The sequence below is a fragment of the Anabas testudineus genome, chromosome 3 (assembly GCF_900324465.2).
Source record: "Anabas testudineus chromosome 3, fAnaTes1.2, whole genome shotgun sequence".
Lineage (NCBI taxonomy): Eukaryota > Metazoa > Chordata > Actinopteri > Anabantiformes > Anabantidae > Anabas > Anabas testudineus.
Window position 1 is genome coordinate 12,159,654 of NC_046612.1, and position 24,005 is coordinate 12,183,658.

Genomic DNA, 24,005 nt, shown 5'->3' on the forward strand with positions numbered 1-24,005 from the left:
AAAGGTGTACCACAGTTAGAATTGAAAATACTGGACAACATAGTCTAACCCCACTCGTCCTCCACAGACTTCAAGCTCACAAAAGTTGCCAGGTTGTCTGTGTTAGCTTGATGCATGACTGGTTTAACTAACGCAGCCAAGGTTAAGCCCAGCCTGAAAACAAATGCCGGCTGCTGTGAAAATACACACTCTGGAATTGGAGTTACTACCTTCCAAGCCCGCGAAAACGTATTGCTCAATTTAAACTGGAGTAGAGAGTGAGGTCTTTCTGCTCCTCCCGTGTGAATGATAGCATTCAACAGTAGCATGACAGCACTAACCAACAGTATTTGGGATCACTCTACTGGCTGTCCGCCTCAAACACTCATTGCCCTGATAAAGCGGCTTCATATCGACCAATGTATAAATGCTAGTAGTAGTGAAGCTACTTTTGTTTCCAACTCAATTGTCTTTAAATCCTTCTGGGCTCTAAGGTGTTAGTCAACCTGGGGTATTAAAATTTTGTTAGGCAAATGTACAGTGGACAGTATCTTGCAGGTCAACACAGAAACAAATGTTTCAATCTGAAATAAACATTTTGAAGGAGAGTTTGCAGGCTGTAATATTGTTGTTTGAGAAGCCAATATTTCAATTTAGCATGTTTCCTTAATCTCTGATGGTATGTAATTGGTCATTGTAATACAGTAAATATTTTACATACAGTTCCTTTAACATCTTCTTTATGGCTTAGTCCTCATTTTTAAGGCATGATTTGTTGCTAAGCGTAAATGCAGTGCATTCAGATGCATTGATGACAAAGGAAAATGGTTTAATTCAATGGCCAAGAGGTAATGGGAAAGATCTCAGAAGAAGGAACATGACCTTAAAACGTCAAAAACACTCAATGGTACTTCAATGTACCATGCCCAATAAATTAATTACTCAGTTATTTCAAAAGTTATTTAAGAAAACTGGTTCATGTGGACAAACATCTACACAAAACAGACACAGAACTCCTGAGGTGACCATCCTGTACACAAATTAAGCATACACATAATTAAAACATTTATTGCAGTAGCTGTATACCTGTAGAGTAACAAGGATTAACTGTTTCAGTATCTGTGATGTCAAACACCCTCACAACTGACAAACATATTGCGGTAAGCAAGTCACTCCATCCCACTTAACTTCTTTATATTGTGACATAAATATGAAAGTGCTATACAAACTGAACGTTTCCTTAATGCACAAATCAACTCTATTCCAACAAAATAAAATGACACAAAAATGATCAAGTTAATTTAAAAGCTATAAATTTTAGCATGCTTTTCCATTGTGTAGTTTGCCTTCCATGCTGTATAATAAAACAAACCTTTTCAGACAGTGGAATGACGGATGACTTTTGTTGGTTGACCAAGTATCTGGACATGCCTTTGTGTTTTTTCTCAGTACCAACAGTTTGATTTTGCACTTTATTATCAATTTAATGTATGTGATTATGTCTCTAAATTTGGCAGACAGTCAATGCATAAGGCATTTGATTACCAGACAGGATTTTCTTTGCACATGATGACATGTTCTCATAATTTGAATTTGAAAGTTTAGTGTTTGATGTAACATCATGAAGGCACGGAGATTAAAGTGTTATCTTTACCTGTGATTTCTCTTGTATGGAAAATAAGTTTGTGTGGAAATAATATATATACATATGTCAATAAATTGCATGTACTACTGAGGGATTGCACTCAGTTAAATCACAATTTGAATAAAATCTATACAATAATAAGATCAACGTTAGATAAAACATTTAGCCATTTACAAATATATTGCTATTTAATTGTACCGAACACTTTCAAAATCAGTTTATAGAGGAGCGCTTTAGAGCTTTTCATTTTTATAATGCACATACTGAGCACTGACATCCTTCATACAAAATGTTTTTTTTTTTTTTTAAAAAAAGGTTTGCTCGTGGTTCTGTAGTACTTGAAGAAAATTATTATGAAAGATGGGCAACAGTGAGTATATTACGAGATGGAAAATCAACAGTATGGTTTTTAAAGAATTAGGTTAATGTTTTCAGGTTGTACAATATGCCACATTATAAATCGTTGTCCAGTTGAAATCCCAAACCCTAAAGACAAGCCATTATGATGACAACAGCCAGGAACTGTCCTATTCACTGTGGTGGTTACAGATACATGATAGTGGTTAATAAGTCTTATTTACAAACACAGAGACAATGACGGGATAAACAAGTGTCCACTAACAGTGTTATTAGAACAACACTTTCTGAAATGTAATTCCATTTTCTTTGATTGTGTCGATTAATATAGTCCTGAACAACTCAATAACAACCACACCACAAATATTTGTATATATTGGTTAGCCATGGTAGTTTTTTTTCTTGTAACTTGTTTTCTTTTTCTCCATTTTACGCATGTTCGTCCTCCACTTGTCCAAATCACACCTGAAGTGGACAGAAAATGTTACTGTACGTTGAAGAAATCCATGGAGATTCATTAAAAATAAAAGAGGTTTCCTCTAGCGACATAGTAGAGTTGAATTAAAGAAAACACGGCATAAGCACTATAGTTTTGTGGCCTACATAGTACATGTGGCTATCACATGGCAGAAGCGTCAATTTAGGTGGGAAGAGATGAAACGAGGGGAAAAAAAATACAAATAAAACAGGGGAAGAGCTCAGGTGAGTTGCTTCATCTGTTTATTGTGTCCAGATGTACGGACATCTCACTGCACAGAAACAAAATCCGTCTTATAGCTGCTGGTCCTTCGGGCTGTCTGGACAGGAGGCTGGCTGGCAAGACTTCAGACTCACCAAAGGAATATCAGCCATGCCACTGGTGGTGAAATGTCCCTCTCCACTCCCAAACTGCTTCCTGTCACCAAAATGCTCTGACCGGCCATTCTCGTTTTTCCAGGTTCTGGTCAGAGTATGTCCATTAAGAAGTTTGTCCTTGGGACCCCACTCCCTCTGAGACCCAAAGCTTGAGACTGGTGACTTGGGCTGCTGGTATGTTCCTAGTGTTGGGGGCATCCAGCAGTTGTCTGAATGTCCCAAAACTAGGCACTCCTGCGTGCACATCTCTGTAGCTTCGACTAGGCCACGGGGTCCCAGGGGCCCATCTAAAGACGAGGAAGAAGAAAAAATAGATCATATTAACTACCATATCATATCGACTATAATGAGATCACTGACCATTGTTTGTTACGGTCCTATACATAATGACATACAGTAATGTATGTGGTGAAATTGAATGAAAAGAATTTATAAAATATCGTCAATGTACCATCCAATTCTGATCCTGTACCTTTAGTATAAATTTGATGTGTATAAAAACATCACAGACAGCAAAAGTGTTAAGAAAACCTGAGGCTCTGAGACTATAACAGTGATTCAATTAAAAGTGATCATCAGTATAAATTACACATTGTTGTATGTTTCCCCAACCAAAGTCTTGCTGCTGCCTAAACCACAGTCTCAGTCCAAGCCCCGAAATCTATTTAGTACTTTGGTAACAAAACAAGCAATTATGTTTCCTTGTAAACATACTGATATTGCACAAATATAAAGTCAGTCCCTACAGTCAACTTTGGCCTAGATTTGTCTACTTTTACTTAAATGAAGAGTCAGCAGAGAGATCGCGAATAAACTTTGTAACAGGCAGCTTCTGCTTTCCTGCACTCCCAAACTCTCTCCATCTCCATATCAGGTCCAGGTTATGCGAGTGGGGATAGCTGGGTTCAGTTTGACCAGCAGTCTGTCTGAAACATGAATGAGCTGTGCTTTTGAGAGCTGGAGAACATGTGGGGAAGGGGGTTATAGATCTTGTGAAGGATGAAAAGATGAACAAGTTCTTTTTGTGCATGAATCCATAGTGGAATACTGAGCCTAAATAACAATAAGCTGTAAATAGATGCTAGTAGTCTTAGTAGAGATGTTATACCATCTCTACTAAGAGATAATTCTGGAGTACATCTCTTACTTATTGGATCTGAATGTAAAAAAAAAAAAAAATGATTGTTCAACATTTAATGTTATCTTTAAAAAAGGTTCTGTGGAATGCTTGAAGTTTATGGTTTTGATCAACAGGATCAATGTGTGATTTGTTAACACTCATTAGGAAAGAGCCTCTGAGGTCTGGGGGCCACCAGCAAAAACTCACCATTATACTGTATGAATGACAGATGTAAACACTCTTGAGGAGAAATAATTTCACAGTGAAATCATCTTAACACACTTATCAAAAGAAAAAAAAAATGTTGAAGGTCAATTTGTATTACAAAAAATCCTCAGCCGGACTCGAGTTCATTGCTACCACCAGGCTACTCCTCTGATGAACATGCTTCACTATGCAGACATGAAAAAAATATCTAACAATCAGTGTTTCAGGAGCATTTGTTTAAAACTTATTTGATAGAAAACACATGCATAATGCATGAAATGTAACGCAGCTCTACTATTTGAAGAAATCGTCTCTTTGAGTCAGTTTTAGTTGCCTTTCTTAAAAAGGCAACCACGTCTCTGTGTGTGTTTGTATATCAGGCTTCAAAAGGTAATGAATTCATCTGTTTTTGTCCTGAAATAGAATATGATAACTATTTGTCATAATTTGTGCTCCTGCTTCACAAATAGCTAATTGGCTGGTGGGTGTGCTCTGTAATATTTACAATGACTCTTGTTTTTTTTTAATTCCTGCCTAGACCTGTTTTTCTTGTTAATTTAAATGTAGTCAGACAACCTGAGTGTATTTCTCTGCAAAAAGTGAACTTACAGGAACAGAAACGGATAAATCACATTGTTTTTGTGCCTTTGTGTTATATGTAGCAATTGAGGTTAGTTGCGTAGTTATATTTTCAATTAAATGTAAATTGATTTTTTTCTTGCAAAGTTATACATTATATAAAACAAATTGAAAAGGTTGTTAGTGCTGTGAACCTACAACTAACTGCAGCTTTCAACTGAATAAGCTCACTGGTTTGGTGGACAAAACATGTTTAATAAAGATTTGAAACTCATTTGAAAAGTGTTGCTTTGCAGCAATTTGTGCGAATGCAAATGTATTATTTACTAATGAAAGTTGGAAAACATTGGCACAGTCAATCTGACAAATGGTGTCAGGTTTAATGTAAGTGAATAAGTGTAATAGACCAACTATAAAGTTGGTTTATACAGTTTTTTTTAGCTACTAAGTTACAATTCTTCTACAATTTATTGAATATTTTACAATGTGCAGAGAATAAAATAAATATTAAAGAAGTAGTCTTTATTATTTCAGGGCTGCTACACTGGGGTGCACTGCACACTTCCTTTTAATGTGGCCACTGCTTGCAGATACATTTTACAGGCTACACTGTTCCTACAACTCACTATGTTGGAATTACTTTTATCTACTAGAACATTTTTGCTTTGTCCAAAACAAAGCTAAATAATAGCAATTCATATTCATATATTTTGTTTTCTGTGACTAAATTAATTTTTCTTAGTGGCAATATTTTCACAAGCATCTTTCCACTAGCAAAAAACAAGACTGTCTTTGAAGGACAAAGAGATTATTTTCTTTCTAGGCTTCTTAATTTTTTTCGGAGTCAAACAGTGATGTCAAAAAAAATGGCAGTTTACGTACAGGCTCATTTGCCATGATTTTATGAGAGGGTCTTTGTGGCTCATTTGTGTGTAATACTATATAAATGAACTTAATTCCAGTTTAATAGAACATACTCCACTACACCCTGTTGCCTGAACTCTTGGCACATTCTGAGATATGATGTGTAGAAAGCTGGTGCCCAAAGAGAGAGGCGGTCACTCTTCTGCATTAATGCGGAGTCCATCACAGGCAACAACAACTATAATTGACATGTGAGTAGTCTAACCAAGACACACATTATCACAGTTGCATGAAGAACCACAGAGAGCAATAATACATGTTACTCAAGGGACAGCAAGATGAATTTCTCAAACGAGATTGTAGACGAGTAGACATCTGGGGAGCTGTTAAGTAAGAGAGATGGAGGAAAAAAAGGGATGCTGCACATGTACATGGTGTGCAGTGTAGAGCAGAGGAACTATTCACAAGTCTGCCAATTATGTGATGTTGTGCTTTTTTGTATTCTTAGAGTAAGTGATTATGATGATGAATCAATAATGACAATGTCACTGATGACATTTTTCCCAGCCTTTTTAATCTTGAAGTGCTTGAAACATAAATAAAGAAACAAAAGCCCTTACTAACTTGTAACATATACATCCACATACAATATATAAGTAGTGATTAAAGCAGAATTAGATGATTGTAATGTTTGCATTTCATTTTTTTAACAAGAAAAAAAAAGAAGGCAGAGCCAATCATTAATCAAAGACTCTTTGTGCTTTGCTATTCCCCCGGTGGAATAAACATGACTATTTGCATGTAGATTGGTAAAAATCAGTGGCCCCAGTGAGCAGCAGAGAATAATTTGAATCAGTCATTTTACCTGCTCATGTCTGCACACCTGCTGCTTGAGACAATGTAGAGACAAAGCCTGATTGAAAGACCACTTAAGCTATAGAGCTGAAATGTTTACTTATAATTGTATTGTACTTGTATACTTTATAATATAGGCCAGTGATACTTCCTCTGTGAATACTTCTTCAGTTCCCATTGGCTAATCTGTATTTATTTTATAAATAAAAATATGATTCCACACTTTATTCATAAGAGCAAAAAAAGACCAAAAAGCCAATTAGCATTATAAATTGGTGAGAGTTGCCATATTTAGTGTTGAGGTTACCAGTAAACTACTAGCTATGGCAGGCTACCCAAATAACATCCCGCTTATTCAACAGTCCAACTCAGCTGACCAAATATTTCAAACATCATTAAAAACACCACACATTTCCTGACTGGGCTTCAATCTCTGCTGGCTTTCTAGTGATGTGTCTCTAGATGGATTTCCACCCTGTAACAGTGTGCAGGTATATGTTGGTCCATTTAAATGAAAGGACAGTTTATGACATAGAGTTAGTTCCCATTAGCCCTCCTCCCCCTCGAACGAGGCTTCCTGACGTTGTAAGAGAATAAGTCCAGATTTAGCTTCCATCTGCGTTGTGTTTTTCTTTGTTAATCGTTTATTTTGCACATTGTCATTAACTTAATGGCTTGGCCTGTTACTGTCCAATGTTTTCATATTCACCTAATCAATACACACAAACATTTTTATTCATTTTTTTGTTCCTTCGTAGCTCCTCACAATCATCTTGCCTGTCAACAGGGCTCTGTGATTACATATTGATACACACTGACCATCAAGGCTTATCAGCAGCACCTAGCATTTTCTGATTATCGTGTTCTTAAGAATTAATGTGTTTGACTCACTGCACTGTGAGCTCCCAGTCTGTAATCAGAATGACATCAGATGCCATATATCATTGTGAATAGGTTGTTGATTGAGCACAGTGTCAGTGACACTGGATTTTCCTATTTTGATTGTGTACAGTATTCTTTCGCTGTCTCATGCACAGTAGCATAGCTGTGCCTGCAAATAGCGTAATCAAAAATCTGTCACTGCTGAAACCCGTGTGACTTGGAAAAGCCTGAGGGGTGTCGAGTGACATCCTGCTACTCCTGCTGAAACCTTCAAGAGCTGTGGACAGATGATAAGCACAGCACACCATGACACTACAACTATAGATAAGAGGCCGCTAGGCATGTACTTCGTTGTGCTGCTGCTCAACAAACAAACTTGTAAATCTGAAATTGATGCCATCTGACCCAGTGAAAATTAGAAATTGAACTGTTTTGTCACTTTTCCACATCAATGCATCATTTCACCATTAGAAACCCCTTTTATAATTATGTTAGGCGAAAACACATATGTTTTTATGGGAAACAAGGAAATGCCTAAGTGACAATAGTGTACCTAAATCTGAGATTGTGAAACACTTATTCATTATGAATAAATTAAATAACAATTAAGATAAACGACTTTTCTAAGCCTACGGTTTAACAGACTGTATTTGATCACGTCTTTTGTGACATACTTGGAAATAAGCTACCTTCTCCTGTTTTATCGCGCTCCTATAAAATGCCCAGAGCGCACAAAAGAGATGAAAATGTATTTTTGCTAAAACATTATTTCTGTTTTATTTAAATTCCAGCTAAGTTGAGACACAAAATATTCTTTGTGCCACTGTCAGAGATTACACATTCAGCTCATTTTGTAAATTTGTAGCTTCTCTGTATAGACAAAGAGGCACATGTAACATCATGTTGCTTTCACGCAAAATGGCTCACACATTGTTTAGTGCTACTTTGTCTCTACAAAGCTTGTTGCTCATGGTTACTATGCTCAAAAAGTCCACATTCTCCCCGCACATGAACACAAACACACACCACACACAAGCAAATAGCTGGTGGCTGATGTTTGGTGCAGAGCCCCTGAGTGCTTTAAATAACACTGAGGCACAGGTGTTGAGGAATGCAAGGGATTCAGAACTGTGTCAGATGGTGCTGACTTTTGCTTACAGCACTGTGCAAATGTTGCAGATGTCCACAAAGACAGATAACTTAAAGACAAAGAAACCATTAGATTGCCTCCTGATACGGAGTCATTAGGATGAGCTGGGGGCTGGTCTGTTTAATTCTGCAGAAGCTGCTGAATAAATGTGAGCCATGAGCAATAGCTGTTTAACAATGGACACTTTGACCAAACGGCATTCACATGCCTCTCCTTCAGTACTCCTACTCAGCAGCTACAGATCACAGAGGTTACAGAGGAGGAGAGAATCATCCTCATTTTTGGCCAGAGGTTGTTTGCAAGTGTACGGGAGTATTCTTGTTTAAGTCTGCCAGCTATTACTAATGAGATAACGTTTGGCTAATTAATTGGATGCACACTATCAGAGCTGATGTATCAGTCCCATACCAACAACCTACACCCTTCAGAATGGCAAGGAGGAACAGGTGGAGAGGGAGTGAGAGTGATTGAGTGCAGGCGATTTAGTGTCCATAGGGCTTGTTTGTTTATCCATGCTGTTAAGCATGCCCAGATGTTGTTATTTGGGGACAAATGAGGCTTTGTTTTGGTCCAGCATGGAGGCACAAAGTGCCATGCTGCTGTCTCCAGCTGCCACCCAAACCCCACAAGATACATCTGGCAAATTAAATCTATATATGCTTAGGATATGCTGCTGGGTTTCTTTGTGACCGTTTCATCCTCTACTACAAAACATACATACACCATCAGTCCATTGCTGTATGTTGAAGTCTTTGCTGTATTATATAAATAGCTTATATTTATGAAGATCTGCTTCATAAATTGAAGAAAGTGTAAATAATCTAATGGTTGGTGTCCAACAATACATAGAATAACAGCTTTACGCAGCTTTGCAGCAAACTCAAAAAGGTCTTGTGATCTACACTAAAGGCTATCTAGGGTTGGTTAGATCTGCAGAGCAGAGTAGAGCACTGAACACACTAGATGCATCCTTGAGAGAATACTATACTGGCTGATGGAGCCTTTCTAGTGCTCCCTTTGAGGCTAGGCAGAAGCTTCTCGTGAGAGAAGATGAAGGGCAGGAAGGAGTGGAAATAGAAAAAGAACAAGAAGCTTTGGAATGTTAGTGAGGGGTCGTCAAAGATACAAAAAAGGAGGAAGCAAGATGCAAGGAAAGAAAAGCAACGTTAATGTGAAAAACAGTGCGAAAAACAAAATACAAAGTCTGTCAAAACATGCCTGTCATTTACCTAATTTCCATGATCACTCATATTGGCTGAGACCTCACTTAACTATTCTGAGATCAATTTGAAATTCATATTTTTCAACTTTAGCTGCTCTGTGAGGTTGTACAACAAGTGTGCTGTTACATTGCACAGATATACACTGTATTTATTTAAGGTTCCTGTCTGCCTAAAAAAAAAAAGAAAACAAAGAAGGTAAAACTAAATACCTATTTTTAGTGGACACGCTGCTCGAAGCAGTTACAGGTACGAGTTTTCTTTCATTCTCTGTTTCTGTACTGTTTGCCTGTTATCAACTTTTAGTCTTTTAAACTAGATAAACTGCATCATTCAGTAAACAGTAATAACAGCAGTGATATCTACGAGCTTTTTTAGTTTTACCTCCCATGCCCTCCTCACTCAGTGTTTTCCTCAAAACTCCATTGCACCACTCTAGGGGTTAACTTCACATCCACTATAAGTGGAATATTCTATCAAAGTTGTTGAATTTTAGCAAAGTAACATTAAAAATTAAACTGCTGGCTTAGGAGTCACCAGATTTCTTTCTAACCTTATTTAAAAGTTAAAGTTGTTGTTTCCCCTGTATGAATTACTAACGGATTTAGCTTTCAAAACTATCTGGCAATTACAATCTCAGGGTTGTCTTGAATCAGATACTGTAGCCAGGACATAGCATCCACTGAGCATGTTGTCAAAAATGCTGCAGTAAGAGCACAGGAGCACTCTGAAACACTGACCTTTCCTACTACCATCTTCTACTGTACACCAAAAATGTATTTTTTCTGGGTCAAGCCACCCCAGAGGTTCTTACAGTAGGTGACTCCTGCCTTTTACACTGCTGCAGTGTGGAGGAATGGAGACCGGCGGTGAATTTTGTCAGTTTGAGCAAATAGAGTCATCACCTCGATGACTAGAAGACAAAAGAGCTTACAACCAAGAGGTACAAATCATGTTTTTGGCTGGATCAAAATTGAAGGCTTGTAAAATTGCACATTTGCCCACATGCAACAGCAAACAAAACATAAATTCTCTCGATGTATTTATATAATATATAATTTATATCTGACGTGCCTGGACTGTCATTTTAACAATAAAGTGTACTTTACTGGTAACATAGAATGGGGCTAAGAAGGGTGGATTAGCCTGTTCTCATGAAGCTCTGGTACTTTAGTGCATGAACATGACAACATATCAATACGCGAGGCCAGTTTTTGTGGTGGTGTGTTGGGAGAAATAGTACAGAAAAGCAAACTTGATTAACAAACTGGTGAAAAGCTGCTGTCTGTGCTTGAGGCACCAGTAAAGGGAATGATGAACTCCACTGCACTGTAGAAAACAAATTCCACCCTGTCTATAGTGAGATGAAGCTACATCTTCTCTCTTTGCCTCAGCATTCAAACTTGTGCCTACAGCCATGAGACATTATAGTGCTTTGTGACCAAGCAACTCAAATGTTAGCCAACTAGGAGGGGAGAAAGGCAGGGTGTCTGTAGTGCACTACAGAAACACAACAAGCCACCATGGACTGCTTGCTTTACAGTATTTTTGAATGCACCAGAATCCAAAACATCTTTAGACCTTTTCTGAAATGTTTTCTTCCAAACCTGTTTCTGCATAATCCTGAAGCTTATTTGCATGATGCTGCAAATGTTGAGGTTTCACTGTAGCTACGTTGCTTTGTTCACCTGTGTTCTGGGGCTTTTGTAAAGAGGGCAGTTAGAAATACAACACGCCAAGGTCCTTGCATTTTATATTTTCACTGTTGTTTACAATATCATCCAAGGTATAACCTGAACATGGCCAGACAGCACAACTTTAACATGAAATATTATTATTTGAGGTAACAAAATATAATTTAACTATTTTGAATGAAAAACCTGAAGAGAATGATGTTCAGACTTGTCTGAAAGACTGTTTTGACAGCACTGCCATCTCTCATACAAGTAACACATTTGACATCCAGACCTTCAGTTTGATAGTTATCTGTCCTGTCATCATGCACCCACTCACCCATTCACCCATCCATCTATCCGTCCATGTTTGGCACAAATGAGTCATTCTATAACTGTAACCAGTAGTAAAACAGTGTAACTCAAACGATAACTAAACCAAAGTCAGTGCAACTTAAATGTTCACATGCAATAATGATCAAATCAAGATATAATAATACAACATATATATAAAAGTAAAATGGATTTTAAAAATAATTCAGCAAAGCTTGTGTTGATAAATCATGTTTGAGCTTTATGTCTCTGTATGGTGAAGATTTTCAAAACACCTTTTAAATTGCTGTTTTACACAGATGAGTGAAAGTACTCAGTCCCCATGACAACAATGGCGATGTAAAAATGAGTTCCTCTCCCTCTCTAATCTTCCACTGCATTAGACTCAGCCACTGACCTTGTAATCTAATTTCTGTTCTAAGTCAGTGAGTATGCGTGCTCATCTCAACAGTGGATCAAATCCTTTTCTGATCGGGTATACCTTTAGTATAACCGATGATAACACTGGGACAGATATATGATAACTGATTCTGTTTTACACCTTACACAATATTAACAACATTTATATAGTGTCTATTACTTTTCGCTCACACTCCAAATGAAAACTTAGACAAAAGTGAACTTTTGTCTGCACTTGATTGTAACACCTGTCAGGATGAATTAAAGTGAACTCTATATAACTACATCGTAAGCTCTGACTTAAGTGAACGACTGACAGGCCATGTTGCTACGTTAGTAACAGCTTGACATCTATTGGATCCTGTTCACATACCCAATGTTAAGAGCCCAACCTTAACCTGTGGTATATGATCACATTGTTTTCTGCATTAGTTCCAATTTCCCCAATAGAACTGCTTTAAAAAATAATTGATATATACAATTTATAGACAGTGTTTATCCTGGCGGTTTACCACAAGGCATGCATTATTATAGATTTTTTTGCTATACAGTAGCTCCACTCAGAGTCTCCACCACAGCTACACTAATTCTCTCTCATTTTGTATTGCAATTTGACTGTTTAAGTCTACCTCAAAAAACATTGGCTTATTTCTTTCCGAATTAAAACAGGCCAATGTTTTACACATTTACATTTCTTTTTAAGCAATTAACCGGCAATTTGTCACTATTGTTAACATCGCCATCATTACATCTAATTGGATTTAATTTGTAGTTTTTGCAAAAATAAACTCCTTGATCCACACATTTAGAATGACTAAATGGCCAGTTGGTTGGTAGGTAGGTATACATAAAATTATTTTGGAGTACCTTGAGCTTTCCAGGCATGTGGTCCAGCATGTGTTCCAGTGAAGCCCACACATGTAGCAATAAGCATAATGGATTATCATAAAAAGGTACACCCAGATACAGTAAAGCTTACTTTAAAGGACAAGTATAATAAACAAATAAAAATAAACAAGAGATGGAAGAGAAAGTAGAAAAAATAACTCAAATAGGTTTGGCTGTGAAGTAGTGACAGAGGGACATGTAATTCTTTGTTTTGATCACTACCTTGAGCCTGAAGGAATTTGATAATAAAACAGAACTGTTTTAATCCCCTGAGAGAACTGTAATTGCAATGTTGAGGTACATCTCCTCTGTGTTAATATTCATAATTTTGAAGCATGCACTGGCTACATATACATTTATTCATAATTACCTCAGGGAACTGATAGTGTCGTATTGCCTATTAAAAGTGCACTTAATTAAATGGATATGAGGTTCTCAGGTTTTTCAAGGTCATCGATACAATGTATAGAATAGGCATACAGTAGAAATAGGAATACCATACACTAGGTATACAAACCTTTGCCGTACTTGTTACAAAATAATGAGTATTAAATATGTCACCAACTGTTTATCTGTACATGTTTTTTGTGCTGTGCAGTAAAACATAAGCTCGCACAGTTTCAGCGTGTCATATAGTTTGCAACTATGTCTCACGTTAGGTAAGCAAATGTGTCAAAATTTACAACTTCTTCAGGCATTAAATTGGCAGTGATGGAAAAAGTTAGCACCTCCTCTTCAACACTGAGAACCATCTGCCTCAGCTGCACTGGTGTTAAGGTGTTTTATATTAAAGGCCACAGGATCACACAAATTGATATGAAAACTGTGTAATATATATAGTAGAGAAAATTACAGTTGAGAAATGCATTAAATGTGTCAGGTATAATAGGACAATTCACGATGAAGTTGATCCAAGCTTTAATGTATGTCGGACGTTTCAAAGTTTAAAATTGTTCTCTAATCCATCCGTCACACCCCAGCAAAGAAATAAGGAAATGCTAAATCTCCAATGATTTGACTGATAGAGTTTTAATGAGGGAAATCAAGTGTTAATGCCTTTTATAGATTGATCACATCGCTGAAAACGTTCTCGCAAAGTCACATAATGTGCTTTCAGTGCATGCATTGGCTTTGAAATCACTGCTGCAGCAAGAGCACAAAGGCAATAGTATAAAAAAATCTTATAATGGCAACATGAAATGTGAGTGATAGCCATATGCATAAATCTGCTTTGTGAGCCGGTAGGTGCACTGGGAGGAAGTGGAGGTCAGGGCCTGGCAGAGACCCCTGTTGGGTGCAGGTGGCGAATAACTTCTGTCAGCCAAGTAATTAAGTGTCCATCACATCCTTGCAGGAGGGCTGTACAACCCAGAAGCCTCTTCCAATCTCCATCTGTGAGAAGGACTGGAGCTACAATATGGCCCTACATACGATCAGTAACAATATAGCACCAAACAAAACAAAGGTTTTCAAAAGATATATGGAGAATTGGATATACAGTAGTGTATTTGTGTGGATGACTTTACAGTGAGCAAGCAATTAAAAACAAAAGTAATACTTTTACTGCATAAAATCACTAAAGGAGAGAACTTCATATTGGATAGAAAGAAGGAAAGTGACTATAATAAATGTGTATTAGCTATTGTAAAGTTGTATTGAAAATGTAATAAATGCAAACAGGCGGGCAAATGATGGTTTGATTTACCTGAGGAAGTACTTTAAATATCAACACTTGCTCTACTTGAGTTTCCAGCTTAGTAATTATAGAGGTATGAACAACAATATGCACTAATACTTGTAATTGATCAATGTCATAACTGTGTTATTTTAGTTATTCTAACTAAAAGAATGTGTTACTCTTAAATAATCTTTACATTTGATTAGGTTTTACATTGTGACTGATAATGTCTCCCAGTGCACTCCAATTCACAATGAATAACTAAGGTGTAGCAGGATCTCTGATGTGTAAGAAGCTCTGAGTAGTAGCAAAGATTAAATGTGATAATGATAAACATAAATTTAATTAATATGGTTTCTGACCTTTAATGGAGATGCTGAAGTGGATGTAGGCTGTAACCTGTGCTTTCCCTGCCTTTCTTGGCTTAAACCACTTTTATCATGATTGTTTAGTGAAAGGAGGAGCAGTGACAAATTTGTGTGACATCTAGTTTCAGTGTAGTACAACATTATTTTGACTGCGCGGTTGTTGATACGTGCAGTTACTCAGTCTTAATGTCGGGACATGCGTGAAACTAATTTGTTGTTTTTGAAGATGGCGGCAATTAATCTCTCAAATGACCTGGTGAGATTAAATGAGAAGAAAGAGAGGATGCTAGGAAAATAAATGCCAACATTAGGGAAGAAATTACAAGATGACCTTACTGAACAATGATTTATGGATTCCCTAGTCAAGCAATTACAGCAGGTGATACCTTTTAAATTTCAAACCGTGGAAATTAAATTTGCTCCTTTGTAAACTGTGCACTTGTCAAGGGCATTTAAACTTTTACCCAGATTGGAAGGCTCCTCTGCAGACATCTCTCTGCCCCTTAGCAAATCACTCAGCTTCAGGAGTGATGAGAGCATTTACGGGGATAGACAAAATAATAATAATAAAAAAGCAAACAAACTAAATACAGACATCTTACTATAAATAAATGTCAAATGCCTAAAAAGCATTGGAGCTCAAGGTTATTGATTTTAGAGGCCTTGAAAAAATAATGACCCCTTAAAAAAAAAAGCGCCAACATAAGCAAATAGGCTGTATTTTTTCTGATAAATGCCAATAAGTGAAATAGATACGTTGGAACTCACCATCTAGATAAAATAAGCTGAAGAAATTCATCAGAACTCCCACTCAGCCACTTCTTTTTTTTCCCATTTCTCAACAGTTGTATCTTTATCAGCCATTAAGACGTCTTTCACAAACACCAATGGAAGATTGTGAAAAACTAAAGTAGCAAAAAGGCAGCTGACTTGAGTTTATGTGTATTTTTCTGTTGAGCTTTGACATTCAACTGTGCTAAACAACTGCACTTTTCCCAGCACTTCTTTGTTCTTGTCACATTTCGCTATATCATGAGCTTATATTTGTGCACCTCCTTCTGTAAATGTGAAGAGTTTGCGCTCATTTGAAAATCGGAGCCTATTCTTTCAATTCTGTCAATTGTGTTATTAAGTCACAACTCAATTCATTGTGCTTTCGGTGTCTACCTTTTCCATTCCACTTGTTTTGATAAAGAAGAAAGATCACAACAACCTTGCTATTTTGAATCCTGTTTGGAAGAAACAAATCAATCAAACTAATCTCAAGGATTATGTTCCCTCACTGACTCTCCGAGGGAGTGATGATAAGAGAATATTTTTATTATGCTGCCTTGTGTAAATGCTAAGCATCAAGGTGCTCATAAATCCTTACATCTGTTCCTACCATCATGCGTCTGCCCTGCCACTCCTGTTGTAATGGCTCTTTCCAGCATGCGACTGCAGAACATGCAGCATGAAGATGAGAGAAGAGAGAGAGAGAGAGAGAGAGAGAGAGAGAGCACATGTCACAGCCCCACCATATGCCACTAGAACATGAAATTACAAGGCAAATGAACATGAGTTTAATTACGAATGAATACCTGAATACTGACCTGAGAGGATTTAAGGTAAACTGATAAACTGATGAGATACTGAGTGATGGCCATTAGAGATTTTTTTGTTTTGTTTTATTACACTGGTACAGGTGACGTTACATAGAATCATGGTTCTTTCTCAAAGATCATAAAACAATGAATGACAAAAAAGTAATGTATTCTTAGGATGAAGATTGAAATATTACAATATTATATTCAATTTAGTACATTTTCTCTGCTCTGTTCTTTGCATTCAGCTTCTCAATTCTCTTAGTAATATTTTTTTGATCAAAAAAAAAAAGTTAAGGTGTATCTTATGAAATCACACAAAAAAAAAAAAATAAGTTGGCAATACTGTTACTTTGCTACTTCAATGGCAAAAAAGCCTTCAGCAGTTGAAGTAGCAAGGAATAGCCAGTAAATTGTAAATGGCACTCTGTCAAAACCCATTCCTCCTGCAGTCCTCTCAGTCATTGGATATTTGATGAGTAGCTTTGTCTGTTCCCCTCTCAATGTCAAAAAATCAGCAGGCACTCTGACACTCTGATGGGGTCAAAGACCTCTGTCGCTGTGAGAGGGTGACCATGTTGAGTCGAGGACACGCTCTGTCATCACACATAGACACACAGACACACATTTCCTGAGACACAAGTGAAACAGTGTGAGCCAGTGACAAGCGCATTAAAAGATAAAATAAATGAAATGAAACGTACACAAGCTAGTAATATTTAGCTAGCAGCCAGACGTGTGCTGTCATTGTTTTGTATGAGTGTAGTTGTTATTTTTATCCTACATTTGAATCCTGTGACACATTAAATAATGCAAATCAGAATTCACTGACAAAGGAGTGGATATGAAAGGAAAAGACGTATGGGGCATGAGCAGAAACAGTGCCAGTGGCCTCATCATTTCATTTCTTTTAGCCCATCTATAAATGGCATGCATTTTAATCCTTTTAATTATGGATCCTCGCTACAATTACCTCAAATTAAATTACTTTGCAAACCTCAGAAGAATACAAAGCTAACTGAGAAGAAGAGGATCATTCTGCCAGGGATTTAACCTCAGTTTCTCTGTGACACATTGAGCTATCACCCCCACCACCTAAATCCAACTCCATATGGAACTGAAATATAGAGAATGCCTAAAAGCCCACAGTGTACCCGTTCTAGAACCCAATCAGCCCTCAAACTGCTCCAAATCCCCTCTTTCCCAGTCCTACTCTATTCATGGGGCTGCAGAGATTACAGAGAAGAACCCTGCCTGGCAGGCATGCCACACTTAAATAATCTCTGGGTGAAATCCCAGTGTTAATGTGGGGTTTCTGGATCATGGCACTGCAGTGTGTTGCGTTGCTCTGTGGCACGCTGGTCGCAGATGACGGGCATGCACCGGGAGGCAGAGGATGTACCGAGAGAGGGGTAGAAGATTAGCATGAAAGAGAGGGAGGAGAAGAAGTGCGATGAGGAGAGAGTGATGGAAATGGAGATGTGCAAAAGAGAGTGAAGAAAGAGAATACAACATCGTGGCATGGAGCAATGGAGCAGATGAAAAGAAAAGGCAGGGGACACATAGTAGGAATAGAACGGATGAGAGAGATAGCACTGTAGAGGCGAGATAGTCCCCTGAGTGGGCCACAAGAAGCTTGCCAATGTCTAAATGACATTACTCTGCATGTTATATACTTTATGGCCTTGGGTGGGTGCCCCATGTGCCAAGAGATGCATAAAATCCTGACTGCTATTCTTACCCTCCACTACAGCTGACCCATAAACACACTCATCACCCACTTGGAGCGTGGCATCAAACAAAGTATGCTCAACACGGAAAATGAATTAATTACTTGATGTTTCAATTGCAGCACACTAATTGCTTTAGTCCACAGGATAACCAAGACAGTGAGAAGATAACATATGCCAGTGAAGACGACAGCATAATGACAGGATTAGTGTAGGTCTTAATGACTTCATCTTTCACAGATATACATGGAAAAAAGAAGGAGGAAGAAGCACTGAAAGATGAAAGACAGACAAGAATCTTTCTGAAGGAGGAACATACTCTCTGAATGACACTTGACTGCGTGATATTGTTTTTTTTCCCCAGTTTGCCTACTGGTGCTTTCACAACCTTTAGGCAAAGTGAATAAAACACATTTTCCTTAGCAAGCCTACAGTGGCAAGAAAAAGTATGTGAACTCTTTTGGAATTCCATGGTTTTCGGCATTAATTAGTATAAAAATGTGATCTGATTTTCATCTAAGTCAAGAGTCTTTTAAAATATTTAGTGTGCATAAAATAATAACACAAAAAGAATTCCTGTAGCATCAACTAACTTCTACAGAGTTTCAGCTGACATGCAGACATTCTCACATTATCCTGTATATGAACAGTTTTTGGTCGTAGAGCCTCTGAAAGCTTCTTTTGGCGAGGCATGGCTCACATTGAGTGTTTTCTTCTTGTACGGAACAAACACCTAACTCCAATTAGCTTTTTGGAGGTTATTATTCCAAGTGTTCACATACTTTTTCCACTAGCATTAAGGTTTTATGGTTGTTCTCAATGAAGACATGAAAGCTTAGATTTTCTTTTGTGTTATTATTTTAGGCACATTATATTTGTTAATACTCTTGACATAAAGATCAGATGACATTTTCTGAAAAATTAATGCCGAAAACCATGAAATTCTGCTCTCTACATACTTTTTCTTGCAACCGCACATTATGTTGGCACATGAATATTTCTTTTCAAGGTATTGTTGGGGCATTATGGCTTTGACCTATACACTGTTTAAAGTGCTTTCAATGTCTGAAAAGTGAATCAGGAAAAAAAAAAGAAATAAAAGTACTCTGACTGAAAGAAAAACTGTATGGACAGATATTACATTTTTCAGCTAAATAATACATTTTATCTGTCTTCAGCACGTTTAACTATTGTGTGCATAGCAGGTCAAAGGTAGAACAGTTTGAATCAGGATAAAAAAAGGTCTTGGACAGATTGTCCAGACTTGCTGAAAGCAGGAGTAATTAAGAGTAAACAGTATAACACAGGGTTATGTCAGGGGCCTTTGACATTTCTAGTTGCATTTATTTAAAGACATGACCTCTCTGTCCCAGGAAAATTCATTAGAAGGCGAAGCAGTCGAAATATCCCACAAGTGTCAAGAGTTGGTAAAGAACACAAGTTTCTGTGTGTTTGCAAAAGGTAAGGGGGCTGGTGTGGACTGTCGTGTGCGAGGAGGCAGTGGGGTGAGGGAACAATCTGTACCAGTTAATTAGCTCACACAAGGGGGGCATCAGGAGAGCCCTGTCTGAATCCTCCCCTTCATCTCACGCCACCACAACAAGTGATGCTAGATTAATCTGCGCATACCATCATCTCAGCCAACGAGGGCCGTCAACTCACAACAACGCAGGATAGATTCGAGAGAAGCAGGAGAATACAAATTTAAAGCAGGATTATCAGCCTCTAAAAGCAGCAGGGAGGCTTGATTCTTATAAGTCTGGTGACATTAGAAGATATACAGTACATGACATGAAGTTGACACAAGCATAGTGCTTCATATATATATATATATTTGATAATGTAAGTCGACTGAAGAAAATATAAAAATATCAAACTCTTAAATTCAGTGAAGAAAACGTTAAGTAGGATTAAGAACTGACATCAGATCAAGCCTATCTTACGTCCATGTAGATCACGTGAGGGGGGTCTAAAAGACCAAAGCACAGCATTACAAGTTTGAGTTACTGCAGAGCTTAATTTATTTCACCAATTATTTTTCTGTTTTGACTCGAAGGTATTATAACCTTAAAGGCTACGTTACAGTAAGTCTAATACCGAGCCTTAAGGTTTACACAGCTTGGCTGCCTAATCGGAATTTACATCTTTACACAGTGATTGGACTAATTACTGTATTGTGCACAACAATTATTTTCCTTGCCTTTTAATCTTTCAAATAAACATTTTTCTTTCATTGTTTTAAAATCTCTGGGGATATAAAGAATACACAGGAAAGATATGAGATGTGAGAAATTAGCACTACTTTTTCCCTCTTCATATATTTTCTTTGCTCTATTTTAGCCCAAAGCTTTTTCTTTCTTTCTTTCTTTCTTTTTTTCTTTCTTTCTTTCTATAAACTTCTTTCTTTCTATGAATGGCTATACATCCAAACACTACTGCATTTTAACCACTTTATATCAGGTCAGGACACGGTTTGTTGCCACCATGCAATAACCTGCTTTCACATTTCAACTGCTTTTTCAATGGTCTGAATTGGGGACACTCACATATTCCAGTACCAATAACAGCTGCTTTAAGTTTGTTTTAAGAAACTTACTTAAGAAACTTACACTCTGTAGGTTATAACAATATCTTAAGCTCATGGGAATAGGTTAGTGGTTTTGATTAGATTTAAACAGAAACCCAATGTTACAGTTCCTCCCTCTGGCCCTGTCTGCAGCTTTTGTTTTGTTCTGGTCTCACACCATATATGGACTTCCTCCACTTTCCACCCTCCACTCCACACACCGGACTAATTACTGACTCAGTTCACCTGTGCACTCCCTCTGCTTTATAAGCACCCCTCAGTCCTCAGTTGATTGCTGGTTTGTCGCACATTGACTTTCATGTTCTCACACTACTCCTCCACAATCTGGTCAGTCAGTTAGTCTGTTTGTTTGTTGGTTTGTCTGTGAGGCACTGTTCTTTTTTTGGTTTGTCGGTTTGAGTTGTTTGGTCTGCGCTCATGCAGTGTTTTTCAGTTGATACTTTGTCCTGTTAGTTTTGTATGTTTTGTTCTCGTTTTCCTGCCCTCTGCAGTGATTTTGGTTTGTTACTTTGTACATCTGCTTTGTCCGTTGGTTTGGTCCACATTAGTGTGTAGTTTCAGTTGTTACTTTGTATGTTGGGTTATGGTTTTGTTTGTATGTTGTTACAGCGTTTTTGGGTCTCTTTAATTTGGTACTTTGTTCGTGTTTGTTAGTTCCCTGTGTCCCCTGCCCTTTGTCAATAAATATATACTTTTTGCTGTTACTCGTTCGTCCCGTTAGTCTGTTCGTAACAGAACAAACCAGCCAGCTTGCGACCATGGAATCGCTACGTTCCGCCACTGGTCGCTACACCCTTCCTCCCTGTCCTAGTTTTTTTTGTTATGGAGGCCTGGCAGAGATACTTGAGGAGGAGTATCTGGATTTACTCTGTAGTGCAGAGCATTTAGTAGGGTGGCTGGACTCTATTGAGACCTTGGAAGGTTTTGAGGCCGTTTATACTGTTGCCATCAAAACCTTTGTCAAGAAAGGCTATTTGATGACGTATACTGAGTTTCAGGACCTCAAAGTAGCAGTGATGACCATTCTAAGGTCCAGTAAGAGGAAGTTTTTTGTAATGTCACCCAGTCAGCCCCCCTTGCTCTCCTCCTCCAGTACTCCCCGGTCCCCAGCGTTTGTTGGTTCTGCAGCCAGTGCTGCTTTTGTTGGTTCTGCAGCCAGTGCTGCTTTTGTTGGTTCTGCAGCCAGTGCTGCTTTTGTTGGTTCTGCAGCCAGTGCTGCTTTTGTTAGTCCCGCAGCCCCTGATGCTGCTTTCGTTAGTCCCGCAGCCCCTGATGCTGCTTTCGTTAGTCCCGCAGCCCCTGATGCTGCTTTAGTTAGTCCCGCAGCCCCTGCTGCTTTAGTTAGTCCGGCAGCCGATGCCGTGTTTGTTAGTCCGGCAGCCGATGCCGTGTTTGTTAGTCCGGCAGCCGATGCCGTGTTTGTTGGTCCTGCAGCCCAGGCTGCTTTGGTCTCGGCTCCTGTTCCTGTCACGGATCCGGCTCCTGTTCCTGTCACGGATCCGGCTTCTGCTCCTGTCACGGATCTGGCTTCTGTTCCTGGTCCTTCAGCTGTCGCCGCAGTTGCAGCCACCTTGATTGCTGCAGTCACCGCTGCTCTGGTGTCAGCTGCTGCTCCGGTCCCTGCAGCCGCCAGGTTCCCAGGCGGGTCGACGCAGAGGTCGCCGTCTCTTCAGTCTCCGGACGGGTCGACGCAGAGGCCGTCGTCGCCGCCGTCTCTTCAGTCTCCGGACGGGTCGACGCAGAGGCCGTCGTCGCCGCCGTCTCTTCAGTCTCCGGACGGGTCGACGCAGAGGCCGTCGTCGCCGCCGTCTCTTCAGTCTCCGGACGGGTCGACGCAGAGGCCGTCGTCGCCGCCGTCTCTTCAGTCTCCGGACGGGTCGACGCAGAGGTCGCCGTCGCCGCCGTCTCTTCAGTCTCCGGACGGGTCGACGCAGAGGTCGCCGTCGCCGCCGTCTCTTCAGTCTCCGGACGGGTCGACGCAGAGGCCGTCGTCGTCGCCGTCTCTTCAGTCTCCGGACGGGTCGACGCAGAGGCCGTCGTCGTCGCCTTCTCTTAACTTCGAACTTTGTTTGCCACCCCAGGAGATGTGGTGGGATGACAATGAGGACACCACCACCCTGCTCCTGTCTCCTTGGGGGGCCCCTGAGAACTGTGGTCCTGTTCTGGCCCCTCAGCTCCAGCTGGCTCAAAGTTCGTCGCCGCCGGGCAGTCCGCCCGGGGCTCTCCGGCCTTGTTCGTCGCCGCCGGGCAGTCCGCCTGGGAGTCCTCAGCCGTCTTGCTGCTCCCCGGCTCTCTGCTCGCCATCCGGCAGTCCGCCTGGGGGTCTCCTGCCTCGTGGGTCGTATCCTGGCCCCCGGCCTGGGGGTCCTCGGCCTGCTCTCCGGCTGGCTTTCCGGTCCCTGGTTCTCCGGCCGGCTCAAGGGTCTCGGGTTCTCCCTTCTGGTTCGCTGCCTCCCGGCCGTCCGCCCGAGGCTCTGTCTTCTGGTTCGTCGCCTCCCGGCCGTCCGCCCGAGGCTCTGTCTTCTGGTTCGTCGCCTCCCGGCCGTCCGCCCGAGGCCCTGTCTTCTGGTTCGTCGTCTCTCCGGTCCTGTTTGCCGCCTCCTGGCCGTCCGCCGGAGGCACTCCCGGTCCGTCTGCCGCCTCCTGGCCGTCCGCCGGAGGCACTCCCGGTCCGTCTGCCGCCTCCTGGCCGTCCGCCGGAGGCACTCCCGGTCCGTTTGCCGCCTCCTGGCCGTCTGCCGGAGGCACTCCTGGTCTGCTGCGCCTGGTCCCTCCGCCGGGCCTCCCTCCGCCCGCCCGGTCTGGTGTTTCGGGCCCTCCTCCGGGCCTCCCTGCCCGTCCTGGTTTGTTTGGGGCCGTCTGGGATCCGCCCCTTGCCGGGGGGGTTCTGTTACAGTTCCTCCCTCTGGCCCTGTCTGCAGCTTTTGTTTTGTTCTGGTCTCACACCATATATGGACTTCCTCCACTTTCCACCCTCCACTCCACACACCGGACTAATTACTGACTCAGTTCACCTGTGCACTCCCTCTGCTTTATAAGCACCCCTCAGTCCT

At 40.0% G+C, this 24,005-nt stretch overlaps 1 protein-coding gene across 1 annotated transcript in view; it reads right to left on the reverse strand.

Annotated features, from left to right (window-relative positions):
* Positions 1-2,705: 2,705 nt before the first annotated feature.
* LOC113174013 (protocadherin-9) overlaps positions 2,706-24,005 on the reverse strand; it is a 172,255-nt gene continuing 150,955 nt past the window's right edge. Inside the window, exon 5 of the mRNA XM_026377640.1 lies at positions 2,706-3,123. Coding sequence (XP_026233425.1) covers positions 2,753-3,123 — 371 coding nt within the window. The 3' untranslated portion in view covers positions 2,706-2,752. The remainder of the gene's footprint in view (positions 3,124-24,005) is intronic.